Source organism: Penicillium expansum, assembly GCF_000769745.1.
Source record: "Penicillium expansum strain MD-8 chromosome Unknown contig174, whole genome shotgun sequence".
Classification (NCBI taxonomy): Eukaryota; Fungi; Ascomycota; class Eurotiomycetes; order Eurotiales; family Aspergillaceae; genus Penicillium; species Penicillium expansum.
Window position 1 is genome coordinate 62,720 of NW_015971243.1, and position 17,550 is coordinate 80,269.

The following is a 17,550-nucleotide window of genomic DNA, read 5'->3' on the forward strand; positions in this document are numbered from 1 at the left end:
TGTCGCGAGACTGTCAGGAGCTTAAAAGTCGAGTGTGGGTTGTAGGTCTGATGATAAATCGCGTGAATAAGAAAGCTCAGATTGACCGGGAGCTTTTCAATCTTAGTCACAAGCAAAAATGCAACCACAGGATAAGGGAGATGCGTTGGCAGTGTGGAGATGGAGAGACCAGAGCGGTGGTGTGACGTAAGGTCCGCGGACTCGAGCCTTACCGCCTTATGCTTTCTAAGTCTATATCCTCAAGATAAATCCAGTGCACCTGCGTGGTGCCTAATCCGTATGCTTTTGTAGATGTAATGCTTTTGCAGATGTAATGCTTTTGTTTATGTATGATTATCTTTAGGGTGCAATATGCGTGGGCATCCATGAGCAAAATATGAAAGAAATTCAAGAACAAAGAACCGAAACCCAAACAGGGCCGGCCTTGACTACTTAGAGCACCGCCCTTTTTAATGTCTTTGGGATGTATAAAGGCGGTAAAAAGCGTGAGCTGTACATATATAGAAAAAGATAGCTAAAAAGAACACCCAAAAACACGTCAGAATGTTCTTACATATAGCATCCCTGATATCATCTTGGGCTAAATAGATCAGATACTTCGTCTTATGCTGTCAAGGACAGAGGCCGCATGAGCAGCCGACTATTCTTTTGCTTGAATAAGAAAAAAATTCAGAGATAAATAATTTCAATCTCAGATGAGTATGACTATCAAAGCCTTATGTAGATGAAGAATATGAAACAAGACGAAGATGAGAAGCAGTACATGACCAAGCAGGCATATCGCAGGAGATATCAAAATCCAAAATGAGAAAGCAGATCTCAACTTTTCTTTTTGAACATGGCTTCCCGCTGACACATAGAAATCATAAGACCGACGCAAAGGGCAGTAAACAATCCCAAAACAAAAACAAAAAAACAGATGCGGTGTGTGATGTGTGACTGTACAAGAATTCGTCGAGACTCCGCGGAAGCATCACGCAAAGGTATAGAACAAAACAGAAGAAACAGGCCTTCAGAAAAGAGAGAACAAGGGTGAAAATGCTAAAGACAGGGAGAAGAAAAGGAATGGCGCCGGTAACCCAAAGAATCGCTCAGACATGTCGACTTGAAATGTCCTTCGCTATCGCGATGACTGGCTGCCGCTGCCCCATCCTGATGGGCGCCAGCTGCCAGTGGACTGTTTGGAGACGGTACTCGTAGGCGAACTTGCGCCCGAGTAGACATATTCGCCGTCGACGTATTGGGCACCCGTGGAGAATGTGCTACGGTGCTTGCGGCGGGCGTAGCGCTGTTCAAGGCGGTAGAGCTCGAGTTCTGCTTCGATGTCAGTTATCTTTCTGGGTACCATTCCGGAATGAAATGGCATTTTGCTGGGTGTTTTATTCGGGAGTCGCGGAACATACTGGCTTGTAGCTTGTCGATGAGACCCATTGTGACGGTTGAAATGCGGTGGTGAATATGTTCAAGATTTTGATTGTAAAACTTGGTGACAGGAACACCAGATGCTAAATGCTCAATGCTGGATATAGAATGCGACGATCCCACGTGGAAGGTAACGCAAGCGGAACTGTGTTGGAGGAAAATTGACGTTTCTGTGAGGAACCGTGGGTCAGTCCTTGATGATCAAACTTGACACGCAATGCCCTGTGCCTTGATATAAATAAGAGTTTGTGCTTACTCGATAACGATGGTCGTTTCAGTAAGCGCTTGTCTAAAGGCCGAAGCTTATGCAGGAGGTCCCGGGGAGATGCAGGGTCTGGAATGGATAATTGGACTAGCGGAATAGCGGAAGAGTGGGATGGTTTTAAAGAATGTCGAGATCTAAATCAATTGAATGAGAGTAAAGAGATACAATTCCTCCGAAGTCATAAAGAGTGTAGAGAAGAAGAAGAGAAGCCTTGCAGAAAAGAAAAGGGGGGTGTGGGGAGACTCGACTAAATTAGCGTGTCAATATCCGGCGAGGCTAGACAATGCGTATGTGTTTCATCTATACATCTTACTTTTCTACTACAACCTAAAGATGTATTGGTTTTTTTATGATTTAGAGTATAGGATAGATAGAATTAAAGATAGTACAATATATGCTACATATCCATCACCTTCAAGTAGATGATTTCTTTTTTAAGAAACCACGCGACAATGTTCTCGATGTTCGATTCGCACAGACCGCTTGACCCGCTTAATTAATCACGCATTTACACTAAGAACTAGTACGGCGTAGGATGCACTACCTCTGGCACTAACTTTCGTTTGAGTGGATATTGGCGTCTGTTATCTTGTGCTTTTAGGGAATTCCCTACTCCGTATGGAGGGTCCGTACGGAGTACAACGTGGTCGACTTTTGGGTCTGTGCTGGAAACGGTCAAAATTGTGGGAACAGAGCCCTTTTTTGGAAACTAATGATTTTACTATTGGATTATTAACTCGAACTATTCCAATAAATAGAACTATAATATATAACTTATACCTTACAACATACGGAGTACGGAGTACGGAGTAGAGAAATTCAAAGACTTTCTTGGCGATAAGAAGCACACCATAACCCCCCATTCAGACCGGTCCTATCCAATGATTCATAAGTGTTGATTGTTTAGACGAATTTCCCAATCCGGGAGCTCAGCAAACAACGCTAAGGCGACCATCTTTGAACTTAAGCGAGTTCGTCTGAGCTCCAATTCCGTGGCCCGCCGGTTTCACATTGCCTAGGTGGATACGGAGTACACTTGTTACAAACAGTCTCGCCGCTTTGCGGAATTTTGCAGAGCATTTCATACATTATCGTACGGAGTACGGATATAATTTTATTTCATTGCTCAATCTGTTCACTTAACCTGATCCAGTCACATATACTGGGGCGTGACCCGGCAATTGAGAGTAAATTAAGTCGTAATCTGCCTGGTGCTTAGACCAAGATCTAATCGATCGGTAAGATCCTTATTCGTGCCCGGGTGTTCGTACATGCATGGAAGGTTTTGGGTTCATGATTATGCCCTTCTACGCTTGCCTAGATATTGCTTTTTGCCTAATCCTGCATTCTTGGTTTCTTTTCTTATGTACTCCGTAGCTCTACTGCAAAATTCACCCCCAAAGCTCCACACATTCAACATGCTATTGATTTGTAACTCTCTACAATCTCGATGAACTACTAATATCATCCGACAACAAGCTCCTATTATACTTTCTCAAAGAAGAAGCACCCGGGGTCAATATTTTCATGTCTGTCATATTTGCTCCGCGCCTTGTATGAAAGCGCGACTCATAACTCCACAAATACTTCGAGTCTGGGGGAATTAGATACAAGATGTACTGCTAGACATTTACCACGAGCCAACTGATGGTGTCGCGTAGCTTCCCGTGGCCGAGCTTCCCTCACACTTTGAGGGTACCTCATTAGCACTCGACGCACCCCAGCTAGCAGGTACTATTCCAGCCTCACGTCGAGCAGCAGATAGGAACGCCGCGTAAGACCAGGTCAAATCACTAGCAGAGGCTGGGGTGCCATCAGCCCGAGTGAATTGTTCGGCTAGAGCTCCACCGCTGGGCGTGTACTTATTCACGACAGCCACGAATCCATCGGCATATGTTTTGACCGCTTTAGTGACAGACGAGTAAGTGTCTGAAGAGCTCGAATAGTTTCCGGTGGCGGCGGATGAAACCAGGTCTTTGAAGAACGGAAGACTGATCTCGGTGATGGCTAGCGAGCCTTGCTGGTCCCACTGGTAAAGAGCATCATACAACTGCTCAGCCGCTGCCAGTGTTGTCAAATACCTGGAAATGTCAGCAAAGTTTGAAGATACTAAAATGAAAGCGAAAGGTCCACATACCATGGGTTGCCGCCCTGGTAAGTATCTTCGGCATAACGTCCAACAGCAACGGCATTTCCAGCTTCTTTGCCGCTATTCACATCATAGATCGAACGGAACGAGTCAACGTATAGCTTGTGGTTCGACAAGGCACGAGCAGAGCAAGGCTGGAAGGTTACGTCATCGCAGGAACCCTTTGGGTCGAAGTTTCCGATCGAAGCAAGCACAGAGTTTGCATCGAGACCGGTTCGGCCATTGTCAACTAGATTAGAAACAATAGCCTCGCCATTCCAGAATGACTGCAGGAAGCATAGGACCTGAGGTGCCTGGGAATCACATCCATCGCAGGACTCTCCCAGCGCCTTGGCAAATGTGCTGCCCTCTATCAACGCGCGGTGTTGTGCGGCAATAGTGAAGAATGAGGAGCCCTCGACCTCCTCCCACAGATCAAATCCGGTTTGGTTCCAGTATTGTGCAACATAGCTTAGATCATTTTGCACGATGGGCCAGATGTTCGACTTGACAACAGATTCCTTTTCTTTCGAGATCAAATGGTTGCCATAGGCGATCAGAGCCGTCGCTCGCAGAGCGGGCCCATCACGCTGAGGACGACCCCAAGCATCTGTGAAGGCTGTCAAGTCCACGTTATACTTGGGCTCTGCGAGTCCTGATCCATCGGACAAGTCACCCGATGGGTTAGAGACGGTTTGCAGCTTCGCTTGAGCAGAGATGTAATCCTGGATGCTAGATTCCAGTGAGGTATCCCCAGCAATGAACTCATCAATCAAGACCTTAAATGTCAAGGCCGCATCACGAGTCCAGGTATAAAAGTCTAGCAGTTATTAGTTTCTTTCATTCGAATTCGGAGAGAGGTAAATCACAATTAGGGTCTGATTTAGATGGAGATGCTACCACAATACCAGCAGATGCTCCAGAAACAGCAGACCCATCAGCGCCAATGTTGTTCAGGATGGCTTGAAGAGCACCAGCAGTATCCAAGTCGGCACGGGCATAGAGATCGTGGGCTGGCAAAGCAGATGATACCACACCTGGTGCCAATAGTGCAGTCAAAATATTCAATGTCAACATGATGTATGGATGATTTTGGGATTTTGTGATCTTCGGAATATTCTGGGAATTCCAGCCTCTTTATATGTTCTCCAACCACCGCTGTCGATCAAAAATTAGATCTCTAAACAAACAAGCGAGCACCTCGGAAATTGAGTTTCACGTTGATCTCTCTCATGTGAAAATTCACGGATAATAAATGAGCTACTGTTCAATAGAAATCCGTTCTAAATCCACATGCAGTTACATTGAGTCAATATTGATCGTGATCGGCATGGCAGATCGGCATCGACAGATCCCGAACCGAGTAAGGCTCATCCGATAAATGACCGGCTGGTACTCCGCATTTTCAGCATCGTCGAGTGCCTCAGGTCGCAGATGATGTTATTTCAATGATATGCCGATAACCCCCCGAGAATAGACAGCTGAGTAACCCCGTCTGAGATACAAATAGGAACAGGAAATGATGACGTAGATCTGCCATCCTTGGAAGGTTAGGCGGGTGCCAGTCATCGTTAACCCCAGAACCCTGGAGCGTACCTACCTAATTCAGTCACGCCTGCGATCTTGTGATGTCCTTTGGATGTTCTTCTGAGGGCAGATGGAAGCTTAGCGCGTGGGGAAATCTATACGCAAATACCAGGAAACACCATTATAAACATGTTTTTAGTTTCTATTTTCTGCAACCGAGCTTTTCTCACATCCAGCCGTTTCATTCCATTCAATTGGGTATTCTGGCATTGGATAAGCGGGCACAGGGAGAAGATTTGTCAAATGTCTCGACAATCCTTGGCGTGATGTTGACGTTTTGTTTCGGCTGAAAGTACGGAGTAGATGAGCATTAACGGAGTGATACCTGGAGATCTCTAGACTTACAATGGATACTTTTGTATGTTCCTCCACGCACACAGAATAGCCTCTTTCTGCGCCATTTCATAATCTGATAGAGGATCCACCGACTCTAACAGAAGGGAATTAAAGCTTCCATCTTTTCCATCAAATATCCACTGCATACAGAACTCAAATAGCCTTGGATAGAAGCCCGCAGATGCCCAATCAACAAGGCAGAGAGAGCCATCCTCCTGCCATATAATGTTTTGAGGTGCAATATCTAGATGACATAGCACGAGCTCACAGCCTTGTAAGGTTAAGGACGGGTTGTGCGCGAAAAGCCGGCTGTTAAACCACTTCTCCATCCGGTCAAGGCTGTCGAAAACCAAGTCTTCAGTTTCAGGGAATAAAAGGCCACGACAAGCGCCTCCATAGATTGACCCAGGGATATTATATCGCAAAGATGCAAAATGATCAAGCACGCCGGCAACCCTCTGTATAGCGATAATGTCATCCAAAGGATCGATAACCTTTCCTTCTATGAACTCCATCACAATATAACCCCAGCCTCGCTCGTCAGGAAAAAAATCATACACACGTGGAATACGAGCAATGCGGCTATCCACAAGTTCATACGCTATCCGTTGATTGTCAAATTCTTCTCTTGTCACATCTGGGCCACATTTAACGACTTGGTGATCCGAGATTCTGATAATTCGTTTGCCGTATTGGCTAACAATATTGCAAGGTAACGGATTTTCACAAGAAGCGATCACTGAGGCTCGTTGCAAGTCTTCGGGAAGCGACATGCTTTGTTGTAAAATGGAAGCTTGATTTTCGAGTCCAAATATGTTAGAGAGCAAGGGATTTTAAGGAAATTTCAGGTATGAGGCCTCAGGCTTTTTGTTAAAAGGATGACAAGAAAATATCTGTTCTTTTGGAACTAAGAGATATAACTTGGCGCTGAGCGGTGTGAAAAGGGCCCGAGGGGTAGAACATAGAACATTTTCACATTGTATAAATTGAATGGCGATGAACCTATTTCTCTGAATTTCAATTTGTTTTTCCTACTTACTTCCATTAACTTAACGAGACGAGAGATTCAAATACTTGGTTGGGTTATCGTTTCGTATTCTGGCTTCGTGCCTGACCCCACCTGTGTTCTCACGCAACCCTGCATCTTGACGGTCTTTTCAAGCTGAAGCTATCACTTTCAAGGCGACTATGGCCGAGAAAGTAGGTCTTGTTGCCAGTATTGCTGACCTTATCCAGATTGTGGGACAAATTACCAAACTCAGCTACAGCTATGTGTCGGACATCAAATCAGCCCCCAAAACACAAAATTTGTATCTCCAAGAAGTTTCAGCGCTCACAGATGTGCTTTTTCGAGTTAAAAAGGCTACACAAGAGGCGGAATCTACGGGTTTGGAACTTCCCTTATGGCCATCTTCGCTCAATGAAGAAGCCCTGCAAGAGTTTCGCAGCCATATGTTGGTCCTCCACCTCGATCTCGACAAGCGACTACGCCGCCTCGTGTGGCCATTCCAGGAAAAAGAGGTGAAAAATTATATTGACCTTTTGCATTACTACCGATCTCTCTTTGCCGATTTTCTTTCAACAAATATAATGTTCGAATGTCCATCTCCTTTCCTAGGCAACTACTTGAAAAACAAAACTAATTTGCAGCAGGCCCGTTGCCACGGCCACGTACAAAAGGGTTACAGACATCGACCAAGGCTTGTAGCCCTTTGAATGGCATAAATCTTTACACTGGCTCTAATCCAAACTATAGAGCATATTAGGCAGCATCTTTACTCGCTGTTCCCGACGTCAGATAACCTTTTACGCTCCAGACCAAATGCCTATCCTGGAACTGGGAGATGGTTTCTGAGCTCACAAAACGTGGAAAGCTGGCGTACTGGAGCCCCATCACTGCTCTGGTGTTACGGAGCCCGTATGAAGCAATTCTTTCTCTGCAACGTATCAAGATTTTGCTAACCGATACTAGCTGGTGTCGGCAAATCGACACTCTCGTACGAGCTGCTCAAACCCTCTCAGTCATGACTATATAATGCTGACACAGTTAGATCAATCACTATTGGGCACCTATGGGATCAGAGATCAGAGACTACATCCTCCGTGGTGTATGTATTTTGTCAGTTCTCATCTCGGGAGCAGCAAACCCTCACGGCAATCTTGCAATGTATGATCCGACAAGTAATCGAGCAAGCAGATGAAAAAGTGCTTTTGGCAATGAAACATATCTTCATGGACCCGATGAAGCAGTGTGAGCCTGCATGGCTGGCTGAATCATTTGCAACCGCATGCGAGCTGAAGTCGACATACCTTCTAGTCGACGGCCCAGACGAGGTGACTGGAGCAGATGGTTTGCTCCCCTATCTGCCTTCGTTTGTCAGAAGTGGGTGCAAAGTAATGATAACGAGCCGAGATCTTGGTCATATTAGGAAGGCTATGGATTCTGCAACCAAGATGGAGATATGTTCGCATTTGGAAGATTTAGAGATCTACATCGACTCTCGCTTTAGAGAGAACGAGCTTCCTCGAGGGGCACAGAAGTTAATTGGAAGAATCACGGAAAAGTCGGGGAATATGTATGAATTGTCTACTCTTGGTGAATAAGTACAGCGCTGATCAGATACTAGGTTTTTACATACCAAGCTTATTATGGATGAGATATTGAATCTCACCACTGTTCCTCATATGGAAAAGGCCCTTGAAAAACAGGCGACAGTGTTGAATCAAGTATACCAATTAACACTGGAGCGAATCAATATGCAGCCAATTGCAAGGAGAGAACTTGCTCGACGATTTATCGGATGGGTTGTCTTTGCGAAGAGACGTCTAAATATTGATGAAGTAATTCATGCCTTCGCTGTTAAAAGCGATGAGGATTATGTTGAAGAAGATAAGTTCATTAGCCCTGATCTTCTTCTTCGATCGTGTCTTGGTCTAGTGGTGTTACATGAGGACAAGACTGTTGCAATGGTCCATGCGACTGCTTACGACTTCTTCGGATCCACGGCATTGTTACCATGTGATATGGAGACCGACATGGCAAACACATGTCTACGATACATGTGTCTCAGTCCGTTCAAGGATGGTCCATGCACTAGTCGCGTGGAGATGTCTCTCCGCTTCCATAAAATGCCGTTTCTGGATTATGCCTCGCGGAATTGGGCAAGACATCTGAACGAAATAGAAAGCGTGGGGAAAGATCTGAAGTCACTTGTTTGGTTTGTCATTTGCAACAAGAAGCTCCTGAATGCTGCCGTTCAAGCATTACACTTTGCAACAAGAAGCTCCTGAATGCTGCCGTTCAAGCATTACACTTCCGCAATGAGCTCGAGACTAATCTCCTGGACTCTATTTTTGATTCAATCCTTCCGGATCAAACGGCAATGCATGTTGCGGCTTATTGGAATCTTACGGGAACCCTCAGGGCGTTGATCGAGTCAGGAATCAGTGCATCTCTAACAGATACCCATGGCTGGACACCTCTTCACTACGCCTGTGCAAACGGCCATTTTTCCTCTGCCGAAATTCTCGTTAGAAGTGGAGTGAATTTCGATGCTGCAGACAATCAGGGGTGGACCCCTCTTTTCTGGGCGTCATTCACTGGAAGTTTGGACATTGTTCGTCTTCTATTATCCGAGCGTGCAAAGTATACGCATCGCAACAAATACGGATGGACAGCATTGCACTGGGCTATATCCCGCGGCGAAACCCAGGTGGTTTTAGAGCTTGTGCAGCATCACCAAGCACACTTGTCGCGTGTTACCAAGGCTGATATTCGGACCCTCAGCGTCGAGGACGTCAGACGATTGAACACACCAGAGCACACTTCGCCAATACAAATAGCAGCTGAGGGCAAGAATGCTACAATATTCGACCTGCTTGTTGCCCACTTTGATACACTAGATTCTACTAGAGGGGAAGATTTCCAGAAGATCTGGTCCAGAGAGAGCTTCAAAGTTCCTCTTGCTGAGAGCACGTGGCACAACACACTGGAGTCACTCTTGAACGGACATCCAATTCGCCCAGGCGAATTGATCGCCGGAGAGACATACGTGAACGAGGACCCGAGAAGTTACCTCCATGGATTAATGAAGGAAGATCCATCAAAATGGAAGTCAATTCTACTTGTCTCTGCTATCCAAGATGCTGATTTCCAGGCAGCTGAATTGTTTCTTGAACTCGGCGCAGATGTGAATTACGTTTCTGGATACAAATCGCCGTTGAACTTTGCCGCACAACAGAGAGACCCACGTTTTGCACAGGCTCTGCTGGAAAAGGGTGCCGAAGGACGAAATAGTGGAACATGCGAGCCTCCTTTGCAGACTGCTATCAACCTCGGGTACTTGGAAACTGCGAAAGTCATCCTCGACCATGACGGTGCTCATGTGAATGATCGGTGGCATACTAAAACACCTTTGGATGCAGCCGCGGGTCAACAAGATCCACAATTTGTACTACTTTTGTTATCTAAAGGGGCACAATTTGAGTTGCATGAGTGTGGATGGAATGCCCTATACATCGCAGTGTCGAACGGATTTGTTGCGACAGCACAGGCTCTGATTGAAGGTGGTTTAGATGTCAATTCCAACAAAGATGAATGGCGAAGCTATCTAACGGTGGCTGTTTGTCTTGCCGGTGCGGACAATGAGGATTCAGAGAAGAGGGCTTTGGGTGCTGAAATGGTTCGCATGCTGCTTTTGAAAGGAGTTGATGCCGGGTTCCAAGATAAAGAAGGCAAAACTGCTTTGCACGATGCAGCAAGGCATCGGAGTGTGAAATGCATCGAGCTTTTTATGGGGCCTGGGTCTAACATTGAGACTGTTGACGAGAGCCAGCGGAGTCCAATCCATACCATGATGGAATCCGTGAAGCCGAGCTGGGATGTGGAAGAGGTGGAAGAAGTTCTCCGCCTGTTGTTCCGTGGATTGTCAGAAGAAGAAATCATCTCATTACTGGCCCGGCAAACTTGTCAATCCATTGTTTCCAAGTCTTCAGATGACGGAGACATTCAATTAGACACGCCATTGACTAATGCATTGAGGCGGAGAGCTTGGAGTATAGCTCGGCTCTTGATGAACTTTGGAGCGCAGCCCCCCACCAGCCCTAGTGCTCGGGCTATTGTGACAGATGCGGCCAGAGACCTTCAAATTGAGATCGTCGAACGCCTTATTGGGAGTGGGGTGTCACCAGGTGATGATGCTGCTTTGGAATTGGTAAAGAGCATTGATGACCGACTTTTCGCTGGACCCTCCTCCCTGCTTTCTTCGTCCAGAAAGATGCTATCTCGCGCTGGATTTAGCAGTTTATTTGCACAGGCAAGGGCAAAGAATGGCCTTCAAAAACCAACACTTCCACACGAGGACATGGTGCAGGCCTTCGAGCCAATTCTGACTAGTTTGGTGTCGGCGGGTGCAGACGTGAACTTTTGTGACTCAGAAACAAACACAACTCCTCTTCTTCTCGCAGCCGAGAAGATTCCAATGGCTCAGATTACATCTGCTCTATTAAAGCTTGGTGCTGATTGCTTCCAGTCTTTTGAAAATAAATTTGATCCCATTTTGACGGCTGCAGCAGTCAACAACACAGAGTCACTGCATTGCCTGATATCGCATGCCTCAAAATCCCCAAAGCCGGGGCATTGGACCCAATATTTGGAATATAAGGGCCAGCAAAGCAATAAAGAGATTTTCGACTGCATATGCCTGGCGTTGAAACGTGCTGAGAAGCTTAACCACAAGAACTCAATCAATGAAACATTATTGCACTTCGCCGCAAACACAGGGAACGTCGATTTGGTCATTAGTTTAATCTCCCATGGTGCTTATGCAGATGTACCAGATGAAAATGGCTATTTTCCCATCCATTGTGCCGCATTTTCACTACATCGCTCGGCTGAAGATGATACACCTTATCATGATATTGTACGGCTCCTTCTTCCGGTGAATATGGCGGAACATACTTCCGATCATCATGCCTATCGCTCTGTTGAGGCTAGAGCCTTCCTCCTTGATGCAGAAATTTGTCAACAGATAGCAAACAAAACGAACGAAAGAGGAAACACCATGATTTGGAACGCTTTGAAGAATTACAACGAGACCATGTTTCTGTACCTTCTCAAGCTCGAGAGTGATTTCAACTCTTGCGCCGCACTTTCTGGAAAGCACCCGTCACTTCTTTATCATGTATCCGCTCGGGGGATGACAAAGGCAGTCTCTTTCTTGCTGGAATGCAACGTTGATATTGAAAAAGCTGACAGTCGTGGATGGCGTCCACTGCACGGCGCCACACGCGGCGATGAAGTCGCAACAGTCGAGAAACTGATTGCTGCCGGGGCTAGCATCTGCGCTTCCACCACACAGTTCGACGAGGATAACTTACCAGATTTTGACTCCGACAAGGAATCATGGAATGCTCACCCCCTCCATTTGGCCGTAATTGGGGGTAATATCAACATGGTTGAGCTTCTTTTGAAGCATGGTGCAGACGTGAATGCGAATACAGGATGCTTCAAAAGGTCTGACGGAAGAATATGTGGACCGACTGCTCTTCACATAGCATTAGATCCACAGGCATGGTATGGAGACGATGAGGATGATATTGAAGACCGCCACGATTATCATGAAGACTATTTGAAGGTGGCTAGAGTACTGCTTGAAAATGGAGCTTCTATCGAAGGTATCGTGGATCAACTGCGGGTGAAGGATATTCCAAGCTTTGAGGGGTTTGAGGATGTTTGGGACAGGATTCGAGGGGCTTGAAAAATTCTAGGATATGATTTGAATCTGTATATAAAATTGAGAATTGTAATGTACTTTGACCAAAATGGAGAGAAGCGCCACCCATATATCTCTTTCCCATGAGTTCTCAATAGGTGAAGTGATAGATTTCGAAGAATCCGCTTGTCAAAGGTGATGGGTCATACTCTGCAGCGCGACCCTCAAGATACTAGAGGAGTCAGCCAATATCTCAAGAAGATAGGTAGCAGTGTAACCTACGATCCTATCGACCGTTTTCGCACAAATTCTGGGTGAACTGAAAGTAGATGTTTGAAGAATTCAGGGGGCTAAGGAATGGAAATACTGCGATAGGTCGATCTAAATACAATAATAGGCCCACGTAGACCATCAATAGCTCACTTACCCAAATCCTATACGAAGTAGTGGTTTATGACTAAAACATACCTGTTTCGAGCAATAAGCCGCTGTCCATCAGGATATGGCTACGAGGCGAGGATAATACCAGAATCAGTGCAACAATGCTTTCTCTCCCCAGTCCCCAGGATTTCATTCTCATCTGCCAGTATCCCTTGCAATATTTCCCCGAAAAAACCAATTCCAGACCGCGGAAACGTACACAACCCCCCGCATAGGAACAAGCGGGATCAATTATGGGTATGGGTAAGGTTCATTGAATAGTGTTGTGGGATACAAGTCATTACAATCCACTCCGCTATCAAATGAAACCGCCACTCCCCCCTTCCCCACAGGCTGCAATATATCCTGCTAGCCCCTACGTCGGGGGGTTCTGTATCTCACCGTGGCAGTTGAATGGTGTTCATTGGGGCCAAGAGATCCCCAATGCGGCCATGGCACCGGCACATAGTGGTATCTGCCCGTTACAGTTGAGGTTTACGGCCCCGATAATCGCCTCCATTGTGGTAGCCATAAGCCTGTTCCCAATGTCCAACTGGATAGGGTTTTTGACAATAAATTGGTCGATGCCGAGATCGAACCCCTGCTTGGAGAGATGGGCATTACAGCCCTCTGCTGGATCATATCGTTGATTTTGCCTACTCGGAGTCAAAATCATAAGCTGATGAAATCAAGTAAAGTAGCCAGGGGGTATGCTTACTTCGCGTCTTGTTGTTTTTGCGGCCAGTGGTCACAATGACCAAGTCGATGACTTTGTCCCCGATTAAAGCAAATGTCCTATTGCCATCTTCGTTTGAACTGTTCGGAGATTGGAGTGCCTCCCGGGCGAGAAGGCGATCGGTGAATCGATAGTCAATCTTCTCCTCAAAGACCTGGAGTCTGTCATCTGAGGGATGCGGAAAGATCCAATTTCCGACCATGATGCAATGTGTTTGAACGTCTTGATGAATGACAATAGAGATGGACGTGATGAGAGTAGAAGTGAATGATTAAGCTTTCACTTGTTAGACTAATTGGTACAGAGCACTGAGGAAAGAGAGATGGAGCAAACACCTGAATCCGGGGGTTGTCTCATTCGGTTCGTTTGACTGCTGACCTCTGTCAGCAAACGGAGATAGATCCATATATATATTGAGTAGCTATAGTGTTATAGATATAGGGGAGAAAGAAGGGTATCTACCAAAGATAAGGCATTTATATGTCCACGGGTCTTCTGATCGCTTAGTCTGCAAACAACAGCCTCTTCAAATATTCTTTTACACAATTATTATCTTTTTGAAGTCTATTTTGAGTTGTGCACTTCATATTGGGTCTTATTTAGAATCAGAGGCAACATGTTCGATCAAACGACTTTGCTTTTGGATGAGCATGGTAGTCGCGATCCCCTACACCTTTGAACGTAGATAAGTAGATCAAATTTGAAATTAAATCGTCAAAGTCCCCGTAAGTGGCAGGTCCCTGCTACTTCGTCCAACATAGATCTGATATGTTCCACGCTGGAGTAGCCATTCCTGTGCATCAGTATCCCACGTGCTCAAGTCTCGCCGAGTAAGGCTGAAAGTGACGGTCGTCGTTTTGCCAGACTTGATCAAGACCTTCTCAAAGCCCCGAAGCTGGCGAACAGGTCCACCAGGAATTCCAACATAGAGCTGTGCGACTTCCTTCCCATCAACGTTTCCAGTATTTTTCACAGTGGCAGAGATCTTAACTAGCGTATCAAAGAGCCGAGGGTTTCCGCCCGGAAGAATCGAAGCCTTTGCGGGATAACTAGTCAAAGAGGCCGAAGTCTTCGATACTTTGAGATTAGAGTAGCCAAATGTAGTGTATGATAGACCATATCCGAACGCGTACTGGGGCTCGATTCCACTTTGATCAAACGCACGATAGTCGATATAAACTCCTTCCGAAAAGTTAGACTGGGGGAAGTACTCATATTCCCCTTCGGGCTGAGATGGCTCAAGCAGAGACCCATAGTCAGGGCTTTGCTTTGCAACTGTGTATGGAAGTTTGCCTGAAGGGTTTGCATCTCCATAGAGAATATCTACCAATGCACGACCGGTGTCCTGACCAGGTAGATGGGCAAAGATGACACCGGTCACATTTGCATGATCTACCCAAGACTCGATCGTGCGGATCCCAGCATTGTGGACCACAACAACAGTGTTTGCACAATTTTTTGCGACATTCGTCACAATCGTATCGCTGTGGCTGTCGGAAAGAGCCTCTCGATCAGCACCTTCCGTAGCGTAAGCATTGATGAAGACCAGGCATACGTCCGACACGTAATTGACGGTAGGATTTTCCGAGGTAAAATCCCAGAGAATAGAAGAGCCGTCTTCGTAGGCTCGACGCTGCAGAGCTTCGATTGGGGAGTCAATATACGCGGGTGAGTTCGCGCCAGATCCACCGCCACTATACAAGGTTCCATTATGATAGAGGTCTGATCGCTCTGTAGTTGGGAAGCTGAATGAAGTTGCAAGAGTGTAAGACATCGGTGTATAGGCATCATATCCGAAAACAGAGACTAGTTCCGGGGGTTTGAGAGGAAGGGCGTTGTTTTTGTTCTTCACCAGAACGTGTCCCTCAATGGACGATTGCAAAAGCACTGATTTTGCTGCTTCGGAGGTAGCAATAATAGCCTGGTGCGCGGCACTTATGCTAGATGGAATGCCGATGCCAGGACTTGGGAAGGCCGAATCTTGATCAAGATAATACCACGTCGCCATCAGTCTGCTCATTTGATTTTTAGTTTTATGCACGTCAATTCTTGTTAAATTGCAAGTTTTCCGTACCTTGTAATCATGTCATCTAGACGTGATGCCTCCATGGTTCCATTTGTGATCGCTGTAGTCAAATTGCTGTTCCAGTAACTTGAGCTTGGCATAACAACATCCAAACCAGCACTGGCAGAGGAAATGCCAGCATGTTGCGCATACCAGTCAGAAATAACGTATCCTAGTCATCATAATTGTAAGGCTTTTGGTTCCGTGGAAACGTTGGGGAGGATTTGCGTACCTTGAAAGCCAAGCTCTGTTTTCAGAAGGCCATTGAGGGTCTTGCTATTCTGACAAGCGTATGAATTATTCAAACGGTTGTATGAGCACATGACGCAAGTAGTTCCAGCAAGTACTGCGTCTTGGAAAGGCCATAGATAGAGTTCATGGAGTGTCTTGTCGTCGATGTTAGAAGAGACGGCCTCAACATAGTGCCCATTGGAATCTGTTTCTGGATTGCGGTTGGTTTCTTGCTCATTTCCGATGTAATGCTAACGCAATTTTAGATCTGGAAGCTCTCCAGTGCTCGCTTTGACGAACCTTCAGAGATGTGGCAACGTTTTGGGATTGAAGACCCTTGACCGACTCGGCAGCCAGGATCCCACTCAGGTATGGATCCGCAGCGAACCCTTCCCAATTACGGCCACCAAGTGTTACACGGCCGATGGGACCAACGACAGGGCCCAGGATCATGTTCACGCCTTTTTTCCGAAACTCCTTTCCCATGTAGACAGCTCGGGCCTTGGCAAGGTCGCGGTTCCAACTATATGAAGGAGTGATGTCAGTAAAATGCAGTAACAGAATTTTCAAATGATTCAAGACCAACCTCGCCCCTACATGGATTCCAGATGACCAACTGTTGACAAAATCAGGTCCTCTCTACAAGCAGGTCGAATTAATATCTCATCCATTTCAATTGTGGACGAGAACTCACCAAGCCATTACCGGCATCGCTGACACACATTCCTGGGAATCCCAATCGAGGAATACCCTGGATATTTCCAGAACATCCATTCTCAGAAGAAACACCTGCAGTTAGATTGACCTTCTCATCGTCAGATAACTTGGCGACAAATGCTTTGGCTTTCTGGTATGCAGATGCCCAATCTCCAGCGCCGGTGCCTTCGGCTACTCATTCGATTAGCAGTAACTCCCAAAGCAAAAAGAAAGCATCGATATTATGGCGTACGTGAAGGATAAACTGGAGGGGATTGCCCATAGAAAGTCGTATCACTAGTAATGATGTCCTCTGCGAGCACCAACCTCCCCACTGTGAAGCCCAGAAGTACAACTGCCTTTCTCCATGAGATAAACATGATTAGAGAAGACCATAAACCGACTGTCGCTGAATAGTATGTTTCGACTCTGTGAGACTCAAGCCCCTTTTATATCGCGAACCCCTTCCTAGCTTCGGTATTTCGAACAGTTTCAATCCCGGGAGATTCCATGCTGAGGGCGCCCGGGTATACTTCGGCAGAATGAGACACAACATCTCAGCCATTTTGGGCGTAGTAAGCCCCGGGCCAATCTTCTTTCTTAGTTAGTCTCAGAGTTAAGCACGGCCATATTACCACAAGAAGCCTTTTGCGGGGAAGAGCTTGTCGTGAACGGCCGTCATTTCACCGAGGTGGCTTATTATGAGCAGATGGAGTGGAAGAGAGATGGGCAGAATACCGATGTAAAAAGGCCCAAGCCATCTCATGTGCCGAAATGAGCTTGCAGTAGCGGGGTGTAAATGCGGGGAAGGCCCCACCCCCACGGGGAAATTTTGTCATTTGACGCACCACATGGTGCAGAGAGAGTAGGAGGGTGTGGGATAACACCACTTACAATATGCAGTTCAGTGGCTCTTGGATCAAATCATGCCGAGATTGATTGCTTTAAGCA

At 46.2% G+C, this 17,550-nt stretch overlaps 6 protein-coding genes across 6 annotated transcripts; 1 reads left to right on the plus strand and 5 right to left on the minus strand.

Moving 5' to 3' along the window:
• Window positions 1–1,120: 1,120 nt before the first annotated feature.
• PEX2_053290 (uncharacterized protein) lies at window positions 1,121–1,431 on the minus strand (the record flags this gene model as incomplete). The annotated part of the gene is made up of 2 exons (XM_016742603.1): window positions 1,121–1,314; window positions 1,404–1,431. The coding sequence occupies 2 exons, from the start codon at window positions 1,429–1,431 to the stop codon at window positions 1,121–1,123; spliced, it is 222 nt and encodes a 73-aa protein (XP_016600854.1).
• A 1,886-nt stretch (window positions 1,432–3,317) lies between these two features.
• On the minus strand, window positions 3,318–4,892 carry PEX2_053300 (glycoside hydrolase family 15 protein; the record flags this gene model as incomplete). The annotated part of the gene is made up of 3 exons (XM_016742604.1): window positions 3,318–3,768; window positions 3,825–4,635; window positions 4,685–4,892. 3 exons carry the CDS (start codon window positions 4,890–4,892, stop codon window positions 3,318–3,320), a joined length of 1,470 nt encoding a protein of 489 aa, XP_016600855.1.
• Window positions 4,893–5,743: 851 nt separating this feature from the next.
• On the minus strand, window positions 5,744–6,511 carry PEX2_053310 (uncharacterized protein; the record flags this gene model as incomplete). Its single annotated transcript, XM_016742605.1, has 2 exons — window positions 5,744–5,950; window positions 6,299–6,511. 2 exons carry the CDS (start codon window positions 6,509–6,511, stop codon window positions 5,744–5,746), a joined length of 420 nt encoding a protein of 139 aa, XP_016600856.1.
• A 415-nt stretch (window positions 6,512–6,926) lies between these two features.
• Window positions 6,927–12,496, plus strand: PEX2_053320 (ankyrin repeat domain-containing protein; the record flags this gene model as incomplete). The annotated part of the gene is made up of 7 exons (XM_016742606.1): window positions 6,927–7,237; window positions 7,392–7,438; window positions 7,495–7,656; window positions 7,711–7,735; window positions 7,790–8,314; window positions 8,366–8,978; window positions 9,023–12,496. 7 exons carry the CDS (start codon window positions 6,927–6,929, stop codon window positions 12,494–12,496), a joined length of 5,157 nt encoding a protein of 1,718 aa, XP_016600857.1.
• A 796-nt stretch (window positions 12,497–13,292) lies between these two features.
• PEX2_053330 (ribonuclease III domain-containing protein) lies at window positions 13,293–13,809 on the minus strand (the record flags this gene model as incomplete). Its single annotated transcript, XM_016742607.1, has 2 exons — window positions 13,293–13,504; window positions 13,590–13,809. The coding sequence occupies 2 exons, from the start codon at window positions 13,807–13,809 to the stop codon at window positions 13,293–13,295; spliced, it is 432 nt and encodes a 143-aa protein (XP_016600858.1).
• Window positions 13,810–14,313: 504 nt separating this feature from the next.
• On the minus strand, window positions 14,314–17,164 carry PEX2_053340 (beta-glucosidase; the record flags this gene model as incomplete). The annotated part of the gene is made up of 8 exons (XM_016742608.1): window positions 14,314–15,619; window positions 15,682–15,844; window positions 15,905–16,154; window positions 16,204–16,426; window positions 16,490–16,542; window positions 16,598–16,791; window positions 16,853–17,002; window positions 17,062–17,164. The coding sequence occupies 8 exons, from the start codon at window positions 17,162–17,164 to the stop codon at window positions 14,314–14,316; spliced, it is 2,442 nt and encodes an 813-aa protein (XP_016600859.1).
• Window positions 17,165–17,550: the final 386 nt, after the last annotated feature.